Source organism: Siphateles boraxobius, unplaced genomic scaffold (genome assembly GCF_051911475.1).
Source record: "Siphateles boraxobius isolate OS27281-9 unplaced genomic scaffold, OSU_SipBor_1 13, whole genome shotgun sequence".
NCBI lineage: Eukaryota > Metazoa > Chordata > Actinopteri > Cypriniformes > Leuciscidae > Siphateles > Siphateles boraxobius.
Window position 1 is genome coordinate 19,892,608 of NW_027508733.1, and position 19,413 is coordinate 19,912,020.

General features: G+C 36.0%; 1 protein-coding gene across 5 annotated transcripts; it reads right to left on the bottom strand.

Moving 5' to 3' along the window:
- Positions 1-57: 57 nt before the first annotated feature.
- On the bottom strand, positions 58-16,402 carry arhgap45b (Rho GTPase activating protein 45b). 5 transcript variants are annotated; one of them, XM_077226403.1, is made up of 24 exons: positions 15,466-16,402; positions 14,228-14,624; positions 11,063-11,206; positions 10,443-10,527; positions 9,164-9,236; positions 8,922-8,982; positions 7,977-8,111; positions 7,742-7,803; positions 7,546-7,656; positions 6,666-6,746; positions 6,382-6,549; positions 6,144-6,281; positions 5,098-5,288; positions 4,895-5,016; positions 4,679-4,777; positions 4,373-4,474; positions 4,127-4,290; positions 3,856-4,044; positions 3,637-3,774; positions 1,631-1,869; positions 1,276-1,513; positions 1,031-1,124; positions 319-662; positions 58-205 (listed from the first exon to the last, which is right to left on the bottom strand). In XM_077226403.1, the coding sequence occupies exons 1-23, from the start codon at positions 15,589-15,591 to the stop codon at positions 346-348; spliced, it is 3,474 nt and encodes a 1,157-aa protein (XP_077082518.1). In that variant the 5' UTR covers positions 15,592-16,402; the 3' UTR covers positions 58-205; positions 319-345. The 5 variants fall into 5 exon arrangements, with proteins under 5 accessions (XP_077082518.1, XP_077082515.1, XP_077082516.1 ...); XM_077226400.1 differs by having other exon boundaries at positions 15,986-16,361; XM_077226401.1 differs by having other exon boundaries at positions 319-665; positions 15,466-16,304.
- Between the last annotated feature and the right edge of the window lie 3,011 nt (positions 16,403-19,413).

Below are 19,413 nucleotides of genomic sequence, written 5' to 3' on the forward strand. Positions count from 1 at the left end.
TATAATTTGCATGTAACCATGGCAAGTTAGTTGCCATTGGTTATAAACGGGTACTGATTACTTTGAATTTTTTTTATTAAAAGACAAGCACAAACATATAAATTTGACATTCAACAATGAGTATAAGGTGATCTCATAGGATAAGAATGCATGATAGATTGTTGCCTGATGACACCAGAAGCGTACCGCTGTTTGTAAAATAAAGCTGAAAACCACAAACAAACAAAAAAGAACGGTAAATTTAACAGGATTTTAAGGGAAAGTATTTTAAATATTAAAATGCATCTTTAAAAATACATAGGAACGTCACAAACAAACCCCAGCAATCTTGTGTGTGGGAGAAACTCAGAGATCGAGTGTTTTGGTGCTATTGTTACTCTGATTGATATTTAACGCTGCCAGTGGGCTTGTTGGTACTTCCTCTGTTTCGTCTAACTCCGGTGGCTCGCTCTCTGGGAGGGCAGGGGGCTCGTTGTTTGAGCTGGATGGGCACTGCAGTTTCACCAGAAGGACAGTTGGCCCCATTTGGTCTTCGGCGGTCCCGTCGAGTGCCTGATCTGTAGGGCTGGGGGGCTGTAGTTCACTTCTGCTCTGTTCCTCGTCTGGATCTGAATCAGAGTTCAGGCTTTGTTCCAGAGAACCAGGGGTTCCTGTAGAACTCTCTGCTGAGACATGACACAACATTACACATTTAATAAACATAAATTGTTTATACTTGTCACCATTATTTTAAATGGAAGAACCAACTGAACAAAAACAAATAAAATGTAAAACACTGTTTTATTCATATTATGTATATGTATTTGTAAAATCAATACAATTAAAAAAAACTTAAATTAGTATAAGCAATTTAAAAGACTACCATTAAAAATGACAATATTTAAGATAAATGAATAGATATTTTAAAATAAAATATGAATAAATTATATTAATTAATCTTACTATAATAGTCAAATACAAAAAAAATATGAAAGAAATAACATTTTTAAATTAATAAATTAGTATAAAATACTGAAATGAAATGCAATACCGTGGCCCTCTAACTTGTCTGATTCTGCAGCATCAGGTTCATCTGTGATCCTTTGTTCATCATTCAAACAGTGTTCTTCTTCAATGCTGCTTTGCTACACAGACCAAAACATTACATTTGTTCTGCATTAATACTTTCCAAAAAAAACAACAATTTAAAAAGTTGGCCTACTATTAAAATAGATCACTTGTTACAAAACATGAGATGTTTCACCCAGCAGCCAACACTGCATATGAATCACAAACCTGCTGTAGGGATTGGGCGCAGGTCGTGCTGCTGCATGTTGGCCGACTGGAGTCAGAGTGGAAAATGGAGTGATAAAACACAATGAGGGTCTCCACTATGCGGGCCTGGTATGGGTAATCCACCAGAGAGGACAGTGACACTGTGGCCCCTGAGGGCCGGGGACGCATCAGTGAGGGCCCAAACACAATGCCCAGATTACTCGGGCTCATCTTATTGTCATCTTCCAGTTCTGCAATCCTGAAAACAGAGTGACATTTCCCATTTAAGATCTTAATAAATGGCTGCTAATTGAGTCTGCCAAGGTATGTTTATAAGCCCTTAAATGGAAGAGGAAGTCATTTCTTTGCCTTTTACCTTCTCAGATGCCGCGCTATGTAGCGGAGAGTGCTGGTGTTTGGTTTGGGCAGCTCTTTAAGGAGATTTTTAAGTCTTTCGACGAGGGCCAAGAGTTCAGGGTCCGTTTCAGAGCCGTGGTCCACCAGGTCGGGCCCTTTACCGGTCTCAGCTCCCTCTGGACCCACTACAGCCAGGCTTTCCTTTGCCAGACCCATCAGACTGTTGTAAAGGCGAAAGGGCATGATGGGCTCCGGAAGCTGAGCAACAGAGAAAAACAAAAAAATCTAAATGTGACGTGGGGGAATGTATAATATATTAACAAAATACATTCATTTATATTATTACATTTTATTAATAAAGTTTGTGTGAATGCATTTTGTTATTGTATTTTTAGTAACAAATAATTATATGTATAGTATAAAAAAACATTTGGGGAACTCAAAAATGGCAATTGTTAAATTTGATTAAATATAAATGAATACAAATTTTAAAAATAGAATACAATATATTCAATTTTAAATTACTTAGTTCCTCCAAAAGGAATTCCTAGAACTAAAATCGTTCCTAGTTCCTGTGGTGCGAACACGCCAAAATCCGGGTACTTCCGCCAATAGTTCTAGGAACTATGAAAAGGTTGTCCTGTGAGTAAGCCCCTTTAGTTAATTACATTTGGGCTCCAGCATCCATATAAAAGGCCAACTCACAGAGACAAACGCCAACAAACAAGTTAGCCGTTGGATTTAGAATTTTATGAAAAATAAAGGGCCGTTCACACCAAGAACGATAACTATAACGATAAAAACAGTTATAAAATCGTTCTCCATATTAAAGAATAGCAGAGTCCACTCACACACACACCACAACTGTAACGATAAAGATATGAGGAACGGTATCGTTGGGATCACTTTCAGAACGATTTTTTTTCCAGCTGTCGAACAATACACTGACAGCCAATCAGAATCCACTCAAATTTAAAGGGCCACTCACGCATTTAAAATAGCATACGACATTGTGGAGGAGTTAATAGCCGAGGTACAGAAAAATGCACCACTGTTTGACAAGTCAATCCCCCTTTTCAAGGATACATTAAAAATGGATATGGAAAGCAATCGGTTGTACCCTTGGAATAAAGTGAGAAGTATTAACGATGAGATCATTATTCAGGCTAGCAAATAGTGTAAGAAAATTACCTCAGATATCCAGCGCTAGTTACAACAACATTCTATTGCTTATTTGAAGTTGCAGTGAAAAAGGTGTTGACTATGCGTTGTTTTTATTCCAAATGATGGATAGATAGATAAATGGCTTTTTTGGGTTCCTCAAAATTTAACTCTTGTGTAATAATTTCATTAACACCCATTTAATTTAAATAAAGCAGAATACAATATACAAAACTTAAAATATTAATACATGGGGGGGGGGGGGGGGGTTATAATTGTTATCATTTTAATATAATAAAATACAATATATAAACATTATATGGTTTTATTAGTAAAATTTGGGGAACCCAAAAATGCAAATTCTGTCATTATATTTTCAACAATATTTATATATTGCATTCTATTATATTAAAATGTAGTGAGTTTGAATATTTGAATGAACCTACAAATTCATTTTCGGTTATATTTCATTAATAATGTAAATATAACAGAATATATAAAATTTAGATTAAATTTTTTTTGTGCTTTTGTAGGGTTCACCAAATAACTAATTTAATAATATTTTAAATAAACAATTGATATGAATATAATTTGAAAATATATTATAAATTAGTTAATTGAGGAACCCCAAAATGCCCCCAAGGTTATATTTTTATTAGTAATATAATTTAAATATAATAAAATACAATACATAAAAATGAAAAGATTATTAATACATTAGTTACATTTGGGTGAACAAATGCAAATTCTGTTAAATATTTTATTAAAATTTACATGTTTACATGAGATAATATACAAAACCTCCCCAATTTCCACAATATTATATCGAATAATTTTTTGAAATGTTTACATAAAGTCTCTCACCTGCCGCAGGTAAAGCTTCAGTACATTACTGATGTCATGTGGTGAGGACTGTGACAGTTCCACCAGCTCTTTGCCGTTCTCAAATGCCTGGCACAGCTTCTCCACCCGCGTCTTCACCCCATTCACTCGATAAATGCCCTGAGGGGGGGGGATGCACTAATTAAGATCTTGCATTTCTATTGGCCGAGACCTGCTGAATCTGACCTGTCGCTTGCGTACCTTCATTCTCAAAGCCCTTCTTTCGATCTCAGCGATGCACTTCTTGATGATGAAGGGGATCCCCTCGGGACTGTTGCCGGACACCTGCGAGAAATCCTGCCCGAACAGCTGAAGGCGACCCTGGAGTTTCTTGTGGCCACACTGAATAGCCAAAGTCTCCAAGCAGCGTTTGTGACAAGCCAGGAAACACTGCAAAGAGGAAATCAGACATTAATAACCCTGGTTTATTTTTAACAAAAGGACACACTTTATAAGACTTAGTTGACCTCACCTCCTCGCACTCCGCTCCCTGGAAATAAACGTAGCTGTCGCATTCTCTGCATTTGGACGGGGAGCGCAGTTTACGCAGCCTGTGCGTCTGAGCGGCTTTCGACAACCCCACGTTGCGAAATGGCCCAGTGGGCACCACGATCTCAGGCTCGATGCCATTTATATCTGCAAAACATTGAGCAGAAAGTGAGAAACCAGATGACAGGCACAGATTAGAAAGGAAAACGTGTGCACACTTTTCTCTCACTTGGAGTTTCAAAGGAAGAAACATTTGAGTCTTTCTCATCAACATCTTCGTTTGATGACATAGTTCCTGTAGATGATGTCCGGGCCATTTTACTTATGTCACCTACCGAAAAAGAAGAAGTGAACGCCAAGGAATGCCAAGTTCACTACTAAAAACAAAAAGCAGTATGTATGCATGATATATATATATATATATATATATATATATATATTATATATATATATATATTATATATATATATATATATATATTTTCTTAATATAGATAATGTGAGTTTAATAGAGAAGTCATGCCGAGAAGTTGTACCCGTGCTAGTAGTCGGGGATCCCAGGCCACTTCCTCCTCCCACACTGTCTGTGTCGCTAACTGTGGAGCCCCAGGACTTGTGGGAAAAGAGACCTCGAACTGACAAAAAAAAAATAATAATTTGCATACGTATTTTATGTACTTACACCAACCCCCCCCCTACATCTATAAATAAATATCTTTATACGCCTACATATAAATATGATATGCACATACCCCTCTTCTGGTCCTCTTTCTGAGAAGCGCTCGTCTCTCCCGCCTCACCTGTGGTCTGCTGCGCTTCAGCACTGTTCTGAGCATCAGTGTTAGCGCTGTCGGTACGCACTCTGGCCGACGGCCTGAATTCAAGAGAACACGTTAATGTAAGATTTACCTCCAGTTCCATGATATATGATACTTTGCAGAAGTGTGTTTCTCACTGGCTGGAGGACACCGAATAGGTCTCAAACTGATAATGAGTCTCAGGCTCTTCGGTCATCTGAAGGTCTTTGACGTGTGTGGCGTACTGCTGTCCCGGGTCGTACAGTTTACTGCTCTCACACAGCGTCTGATAGTGCACCGGCAGCGCTACCGTCTGCATGTGCATGATCTGGTAGTAGGAGATGGTGGCCTGGAAAGAGTTTCACACAGTTAAAACAGCTCAAGCTGGATTTAGATTTTTCTCAGCAAGTAATGCATGACTGGGTCATTGGCCAAGTAAACAAGCTCTTTAAATGTCCTGATCAGAGTTAAAAAAAAAAAATCCCTTAACTGGAGAAATTTTATTAGAAAATACAGTTTAATCACTGGTAAGGAATAGTTATGTTTGCTAATATATATATATACACACACATATATATATAAAACATTATTTTGAAAAATTTATTTATATCATTTTGAAAAATATTTCCTTAATATATTTTGTTGCATTTAAAATATTTCCTTGATGAATTTGCTTTTTTTTAAACAAAAATATTTGCTTTATTTTACAATATTTCCTTAATATAAATGCTATATTATAACATTTGCTATAGTTTTTTAAAATATATTTGCTGTATTTTAAAATTTTTACAAATATATTCACTACATTTCAAAATGCCACCTCAATATATTTGCTGTACTTTTTAAATCCTAAAATATTTGCTGTATTTTACTATGAAAATTGCTTTGACAGATGAATTATTTAGCAAAAAAGGATTCGAGTCTTGTGTGAAATACCTCTTGTAATAAAGATTTTGTTACAGACCTACTGTGATTTTGTTCATCATATTTTCATTTGTGAAATGTTCATTCAAATGGAAGATCTTAAGTTATAGGACTTAAAGGAATACAAAAAAAAATAGTGAAGTATAAATGTATAAAAGACAAGCAACAGTAACTGATCTTTTATTTTAGGTAGATTATTATTCTTATGATGCGATTTAAACTTTGTATCATGTTGCAGTTGTAAACATTTGATTGTTTTGAGCTGTATGTAGCCACATACCGAGCGAATGGTCTGGTCAGTCTGCTTGATGACCTCTTGGATCTGCCGCAGAACCGTGACCTTCATGTGCTCCAGCTCCTGGTGTTGTGTGGTCACGTCTGCGATGCAGGTCCGGTATGTGGCCTCCGCCTCCTCAGCCTGAGACAAACGCACAGTTTCAAAAACTCAACCTGCTCAAACATTGACATGAATTTGCCAAACCTTTCCTACAGTGTCTTAAGTGGCAGGGAGTGCCGACCTTGTTGCGCGCCTCTTCCTCCAGGCGTTTCTTCTTGTCGACTGCTTTGGTGGTAGAGCTGCCACCCTCCTCTTCGGCCCGGTTAGCGGCCGTCCTGGCCTTGTCGTACTCCTCACAGCGGGCCATGTAGACCTGCTTAGCCCTGCGCAAGTTCGCTTCACACTCCATCTGTGTTCAAACACACACAACGTTCATAGACCTGTACCGCTAACATCTTTTACTGACACATCCTGGCTCGAGCTTTAATGTGTTTTGATAGCTAAAACGATGAATGGAAATGTTACCAGTTTTCTCTTGGCCTTCAGCCAGTGTTCCTTGATCTCCTTGCGTTTCTTCTCGTGCTCTTGTTTGCGGAGCAGAAGAGGCTGTGGATGAACAAAGCACATGATGCTTCAAAAATTGAAATACTTCATGCTCCAGGTTTCAAGATATTAACACCATCAGTGAACAATATATTCAATAAATATTCAAGAAAATATTCAACTACTAACATTCATTAATAATAAAATTACTATTAACACTTAACACCTATTATTTCCATCATCAATTTAATACCAATTATGTCATAAATGTAACAATTATATAAAATATTTAACAGTTATACATTTTTATATATTCTTATTAATAAAGTAATAATAATAACATTATTATTAACTTATTATATAATATATTCAACAATTATAAATGATAATACATGTTCTCAATGAATAATAATAAATTAATTGTATTATTATACTACTAATATTATATCTAATAATTTATTCTTATTATTAGCATAGATTTAACAATTACATATAATACATGTATGAAGAGCCACATTATTATTATTATAAATATATATTCTGGAGGATACTTTTTAAAGATCTTTTATAAATTAAAATAAATACTATAATGTGTAATTTATGAGTTTTGCATGAAGAAAGTGCATGAGTACATTATTAATTGTATTGCTAAATAAGACTAGCAGGAGACCAAGTTCTTAAACTAAAAATACATTTATCTTATTTTAAAACAATATAATATTTTATAAATAGTTAATATATAATATATATATATATATATATATATATATATATATATATATATATATATATATATATATATATATAGATATTCATAATAACAGCTGTTATTATTATTGAAAGGATGACATGGCTGTTTTACCATGATGAAGGTCTGGTTCTGCAGGGTGGACGCTGCCTGATGCATCCCAGCGCTCTGCTCCAGGTCCTGCTCCAGAGCCAGAGAGTAGATGGAGAAGAAGGGCATGTGTGGCTGATGGACACAAAAGAGATGCATGAGGAGACAGACAGACAAACAACAGACACCCTGAGAAACGCAAACAATGATCAAATCTCACCTGCGTGATGGTCTGTTTACATGACTGATAGATCCTTTGTAAGCCCTTGGAGAACTCCAGCTCTAGACAAATATGAATTGCAATTTAATATGTAAAATATTAAGTAAAAAGGCAGAAGATAAACAAGTAAAACCTAATTACTACATAATGTGGATCGACCAATCAGAATCATGTTTTATATAGAAACACTTTGTCGTCATAGTGGTCCTATCATCGAAAGCATGCATGCTCCTACCCAGCGCAAGCTTCCTCTCCACATAGCTGATCAGATCCTTCATGTACTTGGAGATGGTTTTAGCGTACGTCAGAGCCGAGTCCACGCCACCTTCACTGCGCTGCAGGATAATGTCCACCTCTTCAGCGCTCATCGCTGCAGCACACAAATACATTTATGAGGGGCAAAAGTAAATCCATGCAATATTTGAAATAGTTATTAATACTATGCCTTATGTCTTTATTATAATAAGAGTTTTATAATAATAATAATATTTTAGAGTAATAATATATATATGAAGTCAATAAAGGAGACTTTTTAAAGTTCTCTTATTGCAATATTAAAAATAAATATTACATTTTGAGAAATGCTCTTCAGGAGGCTTTATAAATACCTCTAAAGAAAACTAAATATTATATAATTATGAGTTATTAAATAAATAAAATGCATATTGTAAAATACATGTTCTGCAGGAGACCAAGTGGGTATTATAAAAATATTAATTTAACAATGTAAGAATATTCTTGAATTGGTTAATATTATATAATGATAATAGTAATAATGAGTATTATAATTATTATAAATATTCAGGAAGGACATTTAAGTTTTCGCATTACAATAAAATTTATATTACTTTTAAACTTTCTTAAGGAGACTTTTTAAAGATCTACAAATAAACTTAAATAAATCATTATACAATGAGTTCTAATAAATAAAGTAAATAAAATGCATATTATAAATATATGTACAATAATAAAAGTAAATCTTAAACGTTCTTAATGAGACTAAAAAGATCTCTAAAGAAATATTTATTATACATGAGTTCTATAATAAAAAAGTAAGCAAATTATTCTAAAAGTTCTGCAAGAGACTTTTTGATTAGAATAATTTCTTTTCCAACTAAATTCTGTGAAATCGATGCATTCCTACTTATTTTTCTGTATGTCTGAATTTGTCAAAATGTACCCAGCTCAGATGAATCACTCCGTGTGTGTAAAAGCTCGTGACCCGAGAGGTTCTCCATAGACTGAAGAGAGAAGACACACAAATATGTAAAACACCTTCATAATGTTTTCCACGTGATTCTGATTTCAGTAGACAACTGCGTCACAGAGCAACAGCACGAATCACAGAACTGCACTTTCAGGAAGTCAAAACCTGCTGCCAACATCCGCTCTTTACAGGCAATGAAACTGACACACACTTACCCTGCTTTTCTCAGTGGGCATCACGGACAACAGCGTGCTACTGTCCACCTCTCCCATCAGCAGTTCAGAGACACTGAGGAAAGAAAGAACATCTCAGCTTTCTCTGAACGTAATATGTAGTATCAGAATGTAATGTTAGAGGGCAAACTGAGTCAACCTGCAATTGAATTATAAACTAAAATGCCTACAATAACAAGGGAGAATAATCAGATGCTAGTGTTTGGATCACAACTTCCTCTTTGCTTTGTTCTTACCACAAAAACAGCATCACGATGCACTGGTGCATGATTTAATGTTTCCTAATGTAAAACACCTTGTCATTTCAAGGCGTATCACAATAAATATGACAGCGGAACATCATCAGGAATTAGTTATTAAACAATAGAAGTGAAAACAGCAATACTATAGGTGTTGATAATGATCTGCTTGAACTCAAAACAGATCCTTGAGGGTTTTATGCTGTTAGTGTAAGAGAGTAGAAGCCACAAATCAACTTCCTGTTATTTCTGTAGAGCTATGATTAATGTCAATGATCTAACAGAGCATTTTGAGAGAGATTTCAAAACGCATGCATTCATTTCGACTGTGAAAAAAAAAAAAAACTAAAACCTTTCCAAAAGGAACTACATCCCATTTCCCCTAGAATGAATCAGATTAAATAGATATAAAAAAATACCAAAGAAACAAAACAAAGAAACAAAGTGTAATTTCCCCCGAGTGAAAAAAAAAAAAAATCTAAAAGAAACAATGTGCCATTTCACCTGAACAAATCGTAAAAGCTAAATAAAAAAATACCAATGAAACAATGTAATTTCAACCCAAATAAATACCTAAAGAACAAATGTTCAATTTCCTCCTGAATTAATTGAAAGCTTAAGTATAAAAGATTATCACATGACCTCACTTTTTTTTTTAAATGTATTTTTTAAACAAATTTTCTTTTTTAAATGACACTCTTGGCATCAAATAAGTTAAAGGAGACCTGTTAAAAATCATGGCTGAAATTACTTCGTTCATATCACATCCAAAATAGAAAATCAAGTCGCGCACATTGCATTGTGGGATACAGAATCCCAAGCACTGTTCTCTGGTTGCGTACTGCAAATTTTGGTAAATGTAATATGCCATCCAGGTACATAAAAAATAAAGCCAGTTGTGAGGTAAAATTTGCAATTGCAAGTTACAGTAGCAATGATGAGATGGATATAAAGTCACATCTACTTTATACACATCTTGTAATCAGCATGTAATCAGTTCACACTGAGCTCTCCATACTCACTTGCTGCTAAAAGCTACAGCAATGGTCTCAATGGCCTTCTCAAAATCTTTCTTGTCCGCTTCATTGCACACTTCATAGTGGTATCCTGAAGGAAAAACAAAATGTCGGTAAATGGTTTAAAAATAACAACAAATGTATTCTGGCTGTTGACATGACAGTTTTCAACTAAAAACGTATGCATTTGGCCGCTCATTTACACGACAACGGCGTTTTGAGGGCCTGAAAATGCAAACGTTTGAAAATGGGTTTAAAAGTGCAAGTTTTTGAAAATGATACCGTTATTGTCTGTGTAAACTACAAAAATTTGAATTTGTGAAAATGGTGACATTATGCACATTACGTGTTCAGTCTATAGTAGCGTTTTTTACAAAGTGAAATCAACTACTGGCCTGGCATGAATACAGCATTTTTTGTTGTTTTCGTGGATCCGAGTGAATGGGGATCGTTTTGACAACATTGTCGTCTGTGCGCAAAGGAAAAATATTGCTTTTTTTTGTACATCATTGTCGTGTGAACGTACCCTCAGTCTAAAAAACGGATGCACTACTGACAAAGAAAAAAACAAATCCATCCTTTAAGATCAAATGTCACATTCTTTTTGCATATGCGATTGCTCTAACCTTTGACCTGTGAGATGAGTTTTCCGGCAGCGGTGAGCGTCTCCACCGTGTTGAGGAGCGGGTACATGCTGATGACCTGCCGCAGGATGCGCAGAACTTCCCCCAGACACTCATGGGCCAACGGACGCCGGTTCTCCTGTTTGTCTGCAAAATACCATCCACAACATTAGAGCTGTGTGATTCTGGAAAAATTGAGAATGACTTTTTTTTTTTGCGTTTCAAACTGAGATCCTGATTCTCCCACAAATCTGAACAGATTAAACAAAATAACATGTAATTTAGTAGATTTTCTAAAAAATGCTAATTGCTGGAGTCCATTTAAAATTTTTAATCATCTGAATGAAATGCATATAAAAAAAATTGGTTTGAGTGAATGATTCAATGACTCGCTCACTCCATAGTTCACTTGTTTCATTACTGGATGAATCTGAGTTTTTTTTTTTATTAATCTCTTGAATTATTAATGACAATACATTTCAGTCACCTGTCGCCAACTAATGGCGTAACGATGTAATGATACAATCGTTATTTGAACCGTCAAGTTACTTTCAAAAAGTGATCTCCATTTTGATCACTTCAGTAGACATCAGTGTTTATATCCAAACTATAAACTTTTCCCAGTTATGTGATAATTTGTATTTTTGTAACAGAAATAATGAAACTGTGTGGTTGAAAAGACCGTTTAAAGTTGAATCCATGATTAATTGCGCTCTCTGGATCAGTGGCAACGCAAACTTGAATGATCCAGTGTGATTTTGTCAATGGTTTAATAGACAGAGGAGAATCACTCATTTAGGAATGAGATCGCATGGCTGTTTGAATCAAGATTGCGATCTTTTAAAGATTAATTGTGCAGCTCTAACACAACATCCATTCTTATCAGCTGAAAATGGGATAGACACACAAGCTCAGAAACTTCATTTCAGTCCAAGACGTCTAATTTGTGCCAAAATGACGAACAACTGCTTTCCTCACAGATAACAAAATGTGAATACAAACAAACAAAATTAAAATAAATAAACAAATTGAACAAAAAGATAAAACAATTTAAATAAATAAACAATAAATAAAACATTACCAAATAAAACAAAAAAAAGTTTTCAATATAAAATAATATTTTTGTTTGTCCGTCTATTTTGTTAAATAAATGAACAAACAAAAATATTTTTAATTTAAAAAAAACACGTTCTAGTTCTCGTCTTGTTTCAAAACTGAAACAATACAAAGAATAAACTAACAAAAACAAATTGGTAAAATAAATTAGGCTTTATAAATTAGGTTTCTCAAAATGTTTCTTTTATAGGGAGAGATCTGACCAGGACATTTTTTTAGTGAACCCAAAAACCCTTTAACCGACACGTCAATGTCTGTCAGGAAGCACAAGAAATCAGCACTGATCCTAAAACAGTCAAGATGATGCAAGACGAACCGTTTGCTAGCACTGTGTTTGCACTGCTTTCTCGTCTGCACGTCTACAAGCCACTTCCTCCCGTCGTATCTCCTAACTGTAACTCTAAAAGTACAAACACCTAGGCCAAAAGTGCTATTGTTGAGTTTCTCTTCAACCTGACTTATACAGCAGTGGGAAACATGAACAAAACTTTGTTTCGTTTTATCAAAGTAGGTAGGCCACTTGCAATGAATAAAAAAGCTTCTGGTGAAGACAGAAAGGCTTGGTAGAAAATGTGCCATGGGTCAACCATTAAAAAACCCATGCATGCTATAGGCAGTACTGTGGATATTTCTAAAACATGACAAAATGGTTGAAATAAGGATGTTTTTCTAACTGATACAAGATAATGGTTGTCATTATAGCTGTTTTTTTTTTTTTGCTGTTCTGATTATCATCTTAAATATTATTATGGGATGCTTGATATGCGACAAGGAATTATAAAGTTAGTGTAATGTTATGTCTGTGTCAATGTGTAAACATTTATGTCGGTGTTTTTGTGTATACGATACCAGTGTCAAATATGAATCCCCCCTCTGTGACAAACAGAATGGATAATAAAGTTAAGCTACACTAAACTAAACATTTTGTTTGTAATTTTTTTAAATAATTTATTGGCATAGTAAAGGAGTTAGCCAGAAAATTAAAAGACACACACAAATTGCAACAACTTTCAACAATTGTTGAACAGAATTGGTTTTCTTTTTAGGGGATTGCTTCTTGGTTTGTAACATTTTTATGAAAATATCTATACAAATAAAGTTTGAATTTATATTAAATTTATCGATATTTATCTTCAGATTCATACATCTTACTTAACTCTGCATAGAACATACATACACATTTTTATATATATATATATATATATATATATATATATATATGTGTGTGTGTGTGTATATCTCAGTGTAACACTAAATATTTCCCAAACAATAATTATTATTTAATAGCAACAAATATGATAAAGTATAATAAACCAAACAATTCATATAAACAATAAATAACTATTTATAAAATGCAAAAATGGGCCCCAAAACGTGAGCATTTATAGCTGCCTTTGTTTTAAAACGGTTGACTATCATTGGAGTATTCGCCACAAAAAAAGGTTTAAAAAAGCCCTGCAACAGAATATCTCGAAGTACCATGGTATTACCATAACTTTATCATGATACCAACACTGCGCTTTTATAAGGAGCCTCTTGTTGAAAAGTTCCTCTAATTCATCTGTACAGAGTTGTCAGAAAGCGGTTCATAAGCTCAGAGTTGTCAAAGCTTCAAATATAATAACTGATTTCGGTATTTATGGGTACGACTACAGGTTTGGTGCTTAAATGACGTTGCTTTACGAGTCCTGAGAGTGGAAGGGGGTGTTTTCTGAGAGTACCGTTTCCTGTGCCAGTGTGGCGCACCACAGGAACTTAACCTCACTGCAGCAACAGAAAGAACAGGGCCTCTTGAGCAAACTCAGCCCCGCCCCTTTCTCTCCTCCACAATCACATGATCCACAGTGGAAGGTGATGTTTGCGGTACGACGTGCAATTCATCATGTGGCAGATTAGTATTGAGTGCTGTTGGGCAAACCTCAGTTAAAAAAAATAAATACAGGGAAACGTTTAATAAATGTTTAGGAAATATTTATAAAACTTTTTCGTCCTTAAACCCCAAATAATCCATGTCATATAGATTCTCTCCAAAAAAATCGTCATCCATCTTACCTTCAAGCACAACATCTTTCAGTTTCTCCACTGCTTTGGCAAACCGCTCCACTATGCGTAGCAGCGACGGGATGTCTTCCACCTCAATAGCCACTGTGGTCTCGGGCGTCTCTGGTGAAGGACTCTGGGAGATGACAGATTTTCCTGCACCCTTACTGAAGACCCAAGACTGGATAGGGAAGCCCGCTGCGCTAGGATTGCGACTCAGAGAAGTTGGCCGCTTTAGGGTGCCCATTGGGGACGGGCAGCCCACCAGCTTAGTGTGCTGGGTCAAAGGGGTATTGGGACAGGAAGACGGGACTTCCAGGACGGATGGAGACAGACTAGACGACGTTTGGCACGAAGAGGTGGCGGCATCGACGACATCTTTCCGAGGCTGCTCTTGAAGAGCAGAGAGCTGGATTATGGCGGAAAAAAGGGAAACTGTGTGAGCAAACTGATAAATGAAAATGTGGCATGCAAACTTTAGAAACGTAGAAACGCAGATGGAGAACAATATCTGTGACTGACTACAATAGACGGCTGTAAGTAAACAGAACTTCTTTCACAAGAGTGCTTGTGCAACCACGGCCTATTTCCTGTCACACCCCGAAGAGCTGATGCAAAACTAACAGGCCTAGCTGAGGCCCACAAACACTCCTAAAAGAGTGAACATGACATGAATACAAGGACAAGTAACCAAAAATGTCATTTCTGTAGCCCAAAGGCAACATCTATAAATGAACTAACGCCTAAAAATGATGCGCTACACAACAATGTGTCAAAAGACCAAAAAACAAAGTGTTATCCCAAAATCCAATTAACAAAAAAGGACATTTAAACAGATAGATAGAAGCTTGCTTACATTCTTTCCCCATCAAAAACAGCAAGATAAAATTATTTTTAGAACAAAGACAAAACATTCCATGTTAAGCCAATTATTATAAGGTAAAAAGTATAATAATTTACAATATCTGTTTACACCGCTCTGGTTGACTTGTACACTGTAAAATAAAGTTGGTGCCTTAACATTTGAAGTACAATCAACTTGGATGTTTAAGTCATTTCAACTTAAACAACATTAAACTAACTTAAAATCAGTTAATCTTGTATAATTTATAAAAAAAAGTTGAAAATTACTTGCCTTCTCAAGATGAGTTAAATCAATGTAAAAACATGTTGTCAACTTATTACACGACACATGCATATTTTTAACAGTAACATACAAACATTTACAGTAGTTTTCAATAAAAACCCACCTGTTTGAGCCAGACGTTTGGTCTATTTGGCAAGATGTCCAATTTACTTTTGCTGTTTGATTTTTTCACTCTCTGACTCGTCGCGTAAGGACTGTAGCTTTTGCTACTCGATCCACGCTTTAACATTTCCAGCTACCGTCCGTTACAAAATCAACTTTCCACACTGTTCTCCATCATATCTCATAATTGTATTGCAACATATGCCTTGAAAAGTAATTAAGTCTAAAGAAAATCCTCAAACCAGAACGAAAATGACAAAATGTCTAAATTAAGGCAAAACCTGAACTTCTTGCACCTTGCTGCGCCATATCACAGTGAGGAAGTTTAGTCCGTCCTTTGCTTTGTAGCTTAACTGTTTAATGATACGGTTTAAAGTCTAGATATTTGTGTTTGAAAACACTGATAAAAGACACTCATGTTTCAACAACGTCGAAAACGACACGAAAACATGAGCGCGAGGGTGAAATGTCAATCAAGTTGATTGGCAGGAGGAAAAGGCGAGAGATGCTGTGCGACTTACTGATGGAGAGTTGAGAGGCGCTTGGCTGCTTCCTGTTCGGCTCTTCTTTGACATCGAGTGCGTCTTTATCAGTTCCCTTGTCCTTTTAGAGAACATTTTAAGCTTTAGATGTTTAGATCTGCCGCGTATGTCTTTTAGTTTACGATATAACCCCCCTGCCCACCCCTCGGCTCCCCATTTCAAAGCGCTGATGCGAGGTTTACACACTCCGAGCTCGAACTTCGGTCTCGCTCCTCTAATAGTATCGCACATTGACTGAATCTACTGACAAACATCAGAAGAGTCTAAAGCGCATCCGCTTTTGAGTTTTTTCACTCTCAGTCCCTTTGACAAGTGAAACTGCGTTGCTATGTAAAACACGTGGGCTGGATAACATGATGCATACTTGTTGGGACTAACAAACAGCGTTTATGCAGCGATTTTCATCATTTTAACTCGCAAATATAAGACTTGGCCAACCGCTCCACGGTTCGTCATTAATGTCTGTCACCTGCTATGGTTTAATTAAGTAATAAAACACCGCCCACTCGTGACAAAACACTTCTTGAAACTTTTTTGTTTGACAAAATATCTGATTTTAACTACACTTTAATTTCATTTCAGTTAAATACAGTGTTAAAAGAATAATGTTAATGTCGCCAGGAAATCAAAATTCAAGTTTTTTGGCTTTTAGTATGAATGTTAGCCTTACTCAGTGGTTAAAGTGGGATTTGGCAGGTTCGGGAACCCCACCAGGGGAACAGGAAAAAATGACTCACCGACAACATATTGAGTATCATGGTATAGCAATACTTTTTGGGACAAGAGTGTCAGTGTGGCACCAAGTATCACAATACTTATTCACTTGATATTTTAATGTTTTTATTTTCGTCCATCTACATCTCCGAAATGATGACAATAATACTGTTAAAATTGCTGAACACCACAATATGGAACACATGCATGTATTCACAACGTAAATTCAAATGTAAAAAGTTAGGGGGGTTTGGGTGTTTTCCCCCGAGAACATTTGGATTTCTCTGACTTAGCCTATATGTGAAATTTAAGACTTTTGAAGACCAAAAAAAAAAAAGGATAAGAATTAGCTTTAAATCCATGTCAGTGGGCATTAGATTATTTGTCAATAGCCTACCTGCTCTCTCCTCCTCTCCATCTTTCTTTTTCTCTCAGTCTCCTTATCCTGCCATATTTCTTCCTCTCCTAAAGCTGATCTTTGACTGATAGTCTTTTCATTTTCATCTGTGTCAGTGAAGAAAGTAAACATAGGCTCAACTGACATTTATATGTTTTATGAATCATTTTCTAAGACAATTTAATTTACTCAAGGATATCAGGAAAGCTGTAGCCCAAGTCAGTAGCCTATTGCCAATAGTCATCCTACAAGTTTTTTTTCTTTTTTTAAATGTTAAAAGTAGGCTAATATTAGCCTAAATAATACAAATTACAGGCTAGGCCTACGTTTACCACAGTTGGTGGTATTGGCAGAGGTTGCCTATCATGCGCTGTGGGAATCTCAGGTAGGTCTACAAATATGCAGCATTAACGCACGTAGGTGATTTTGAATGAATATTTCATGTCGATATACAATGGTTAAATAATGTTGAAACTAATCCTGCTATTGATATCTTTGTAAGACTGCCGACCCTTATAGAACAGTATACTAGGGGTACAAATGTCCGGCGAATATCGAATCTAAACCTCAACCAGCTCAACCAGCGTGAGTCCGTTTCACACATTTCTAATCGCTGTCATTCAGCGGAGAGGAGAGGAAGGACTTCGTCTGCATGCGTGAACCGGCGTAGATGTCCTCTAATCAGACAGGAGAACTGACAGAGAACATAACGCCGGGAAGTGTGTTTGTGTGTGTGTTGTGTCTTTTTGTTGTTGTTTTTTTTTACAATACCCTACCTTCACGCTATTATTGATATTAATGAATCTATTTATTTATTTATTTATCTGAGGTACCGGCACATTTTAACCCCTGACCTTACTGTTATAAGATAGTATGATTCAATGGCTGCGTCCAACATGGCACTCTTTTTTTGAGTAGGCCTAGGCCTACTTATTTTGAGTAATTACTAAAATTAGTACAAAATACTAATGACTTAATGACCGCTAAAAAAGTAGGCCTATGCTGAGTGAGTAGTTTGAACGTAGGCTACTGTGAATTCGGACATACTTCTTGCGTCACATTCACATACTGTTTTTTTGCTTTTTAGTAGGGAAGTATGCGATTTCGGATGCAGCCAATGACAACATTTTACTTTAGAAGATAAACAATCCCAATTCAAAGGCTGCATCCTTTCAAGGCTGATTGCGTCACCTCGGCACAACAAAGGCTCCTTCAAATGCAGCCTCCAAATGTGTCCTTAAGTTTCCTGTGAAATGAAGCATACAACTGATGGATCCTTCACGGCCTTGCATTCCCCAGAATTCATTGCACGCTTGTGACGGATTTTTTTTAAAGAAATTGCCGAATTACACTTTTAAACGTAAGTATTGGGTTTCAACTTACTCAAACATCTGATACAAATTAAACAATAATAAAAAGAAACTTTAAAGCGGTTAAAATGTTGACATATCTTACTAAGACGCAATTATATGTAGTTAATACTCTTTATTATATACAGAAATGGACCAGGATGAACACAGACAGTTTGTGAACCCCATTTTCAGTCAATTTAATATAACCTTCAAAAAAGTCCACTACAAACGTTACTGCCACTCATTAACGGCAGCTGTCACAGTTGCTAGACAACAAGAACTTTCCTCTATAGGCTACGCTATACCATCCCATTTAACAAAGCTCAGTCCAACCTTTGCGGCCTTCGAAGGATGGAGACTTTGAATTGGGACACAGCCATGGTGAGAGTTGTTGTTGATTTTGCACTGCATTGTGGGATTCAAAAGAAAGGGCAACATTCCAGTACACTGGAAGAATTTTGCGATTGAGACAGCGCTTAAATTGTGTGACTTCCTGATCAGTGCCCTGACTACTGAACTAGGGAGCTGATTAAGACTCCCTAGGAGGGAACTCATAGTGATTTAGCCTTCTTGTTTTTCAACTATATAAATATAATTTGTAGGTTGATTTCACCCAAATCTGTAAAAAACACTTTCAAAACCTTGCAAAACTGTAACCACTTTTGAGCATCCCGGCCAACCTTGAATAGCAACATGATCTCAAACAATGTTGTGAGTGTTTGGGTAAGGGTTATTGGTTGCTCAGTGGAAATTGGGGGAATGTTCTAAGAACCTACTTTTAAAAAAAAGTTAGTATTGTTGCAGTTCCATTAGATTCATCTAGGGGAAATGTAGCACTTCACCTTTATACAGGTTGAGTAAGATTAACAGCAGAAAATTGTGGAGAAGACTTAGCAGAAGTACAGTAAGATCAATTTCAATACAATCTCCAACACTATTCATCC

Excerpts from the sequence above, each read along its gene's own strand:
- arhgap45b (XM_077226398.1), bottom strand. The coding sequence starts at position 16,237 with ATGTGCGATACTATTAGAGGAGCGAGACCGAAGTTCGAGCTCGGAGTG. Across the intron at positions 4,291-4,372 it reads TTCTTCCTTTGAAACTCCAA|ATATAAATGGCATCGAGCCT; the intron begins GTGAGAGAAAAG and ends AATGTTTTGCAG. Across the intron at positions 4,045-4,126 it reads AGGGAGCGGAGTGCGAGGAG|TGTTTCCTGGCTTGTCACAA; the intron begins GTGAGGTCAACT and ends TCCTCTTTGCAG.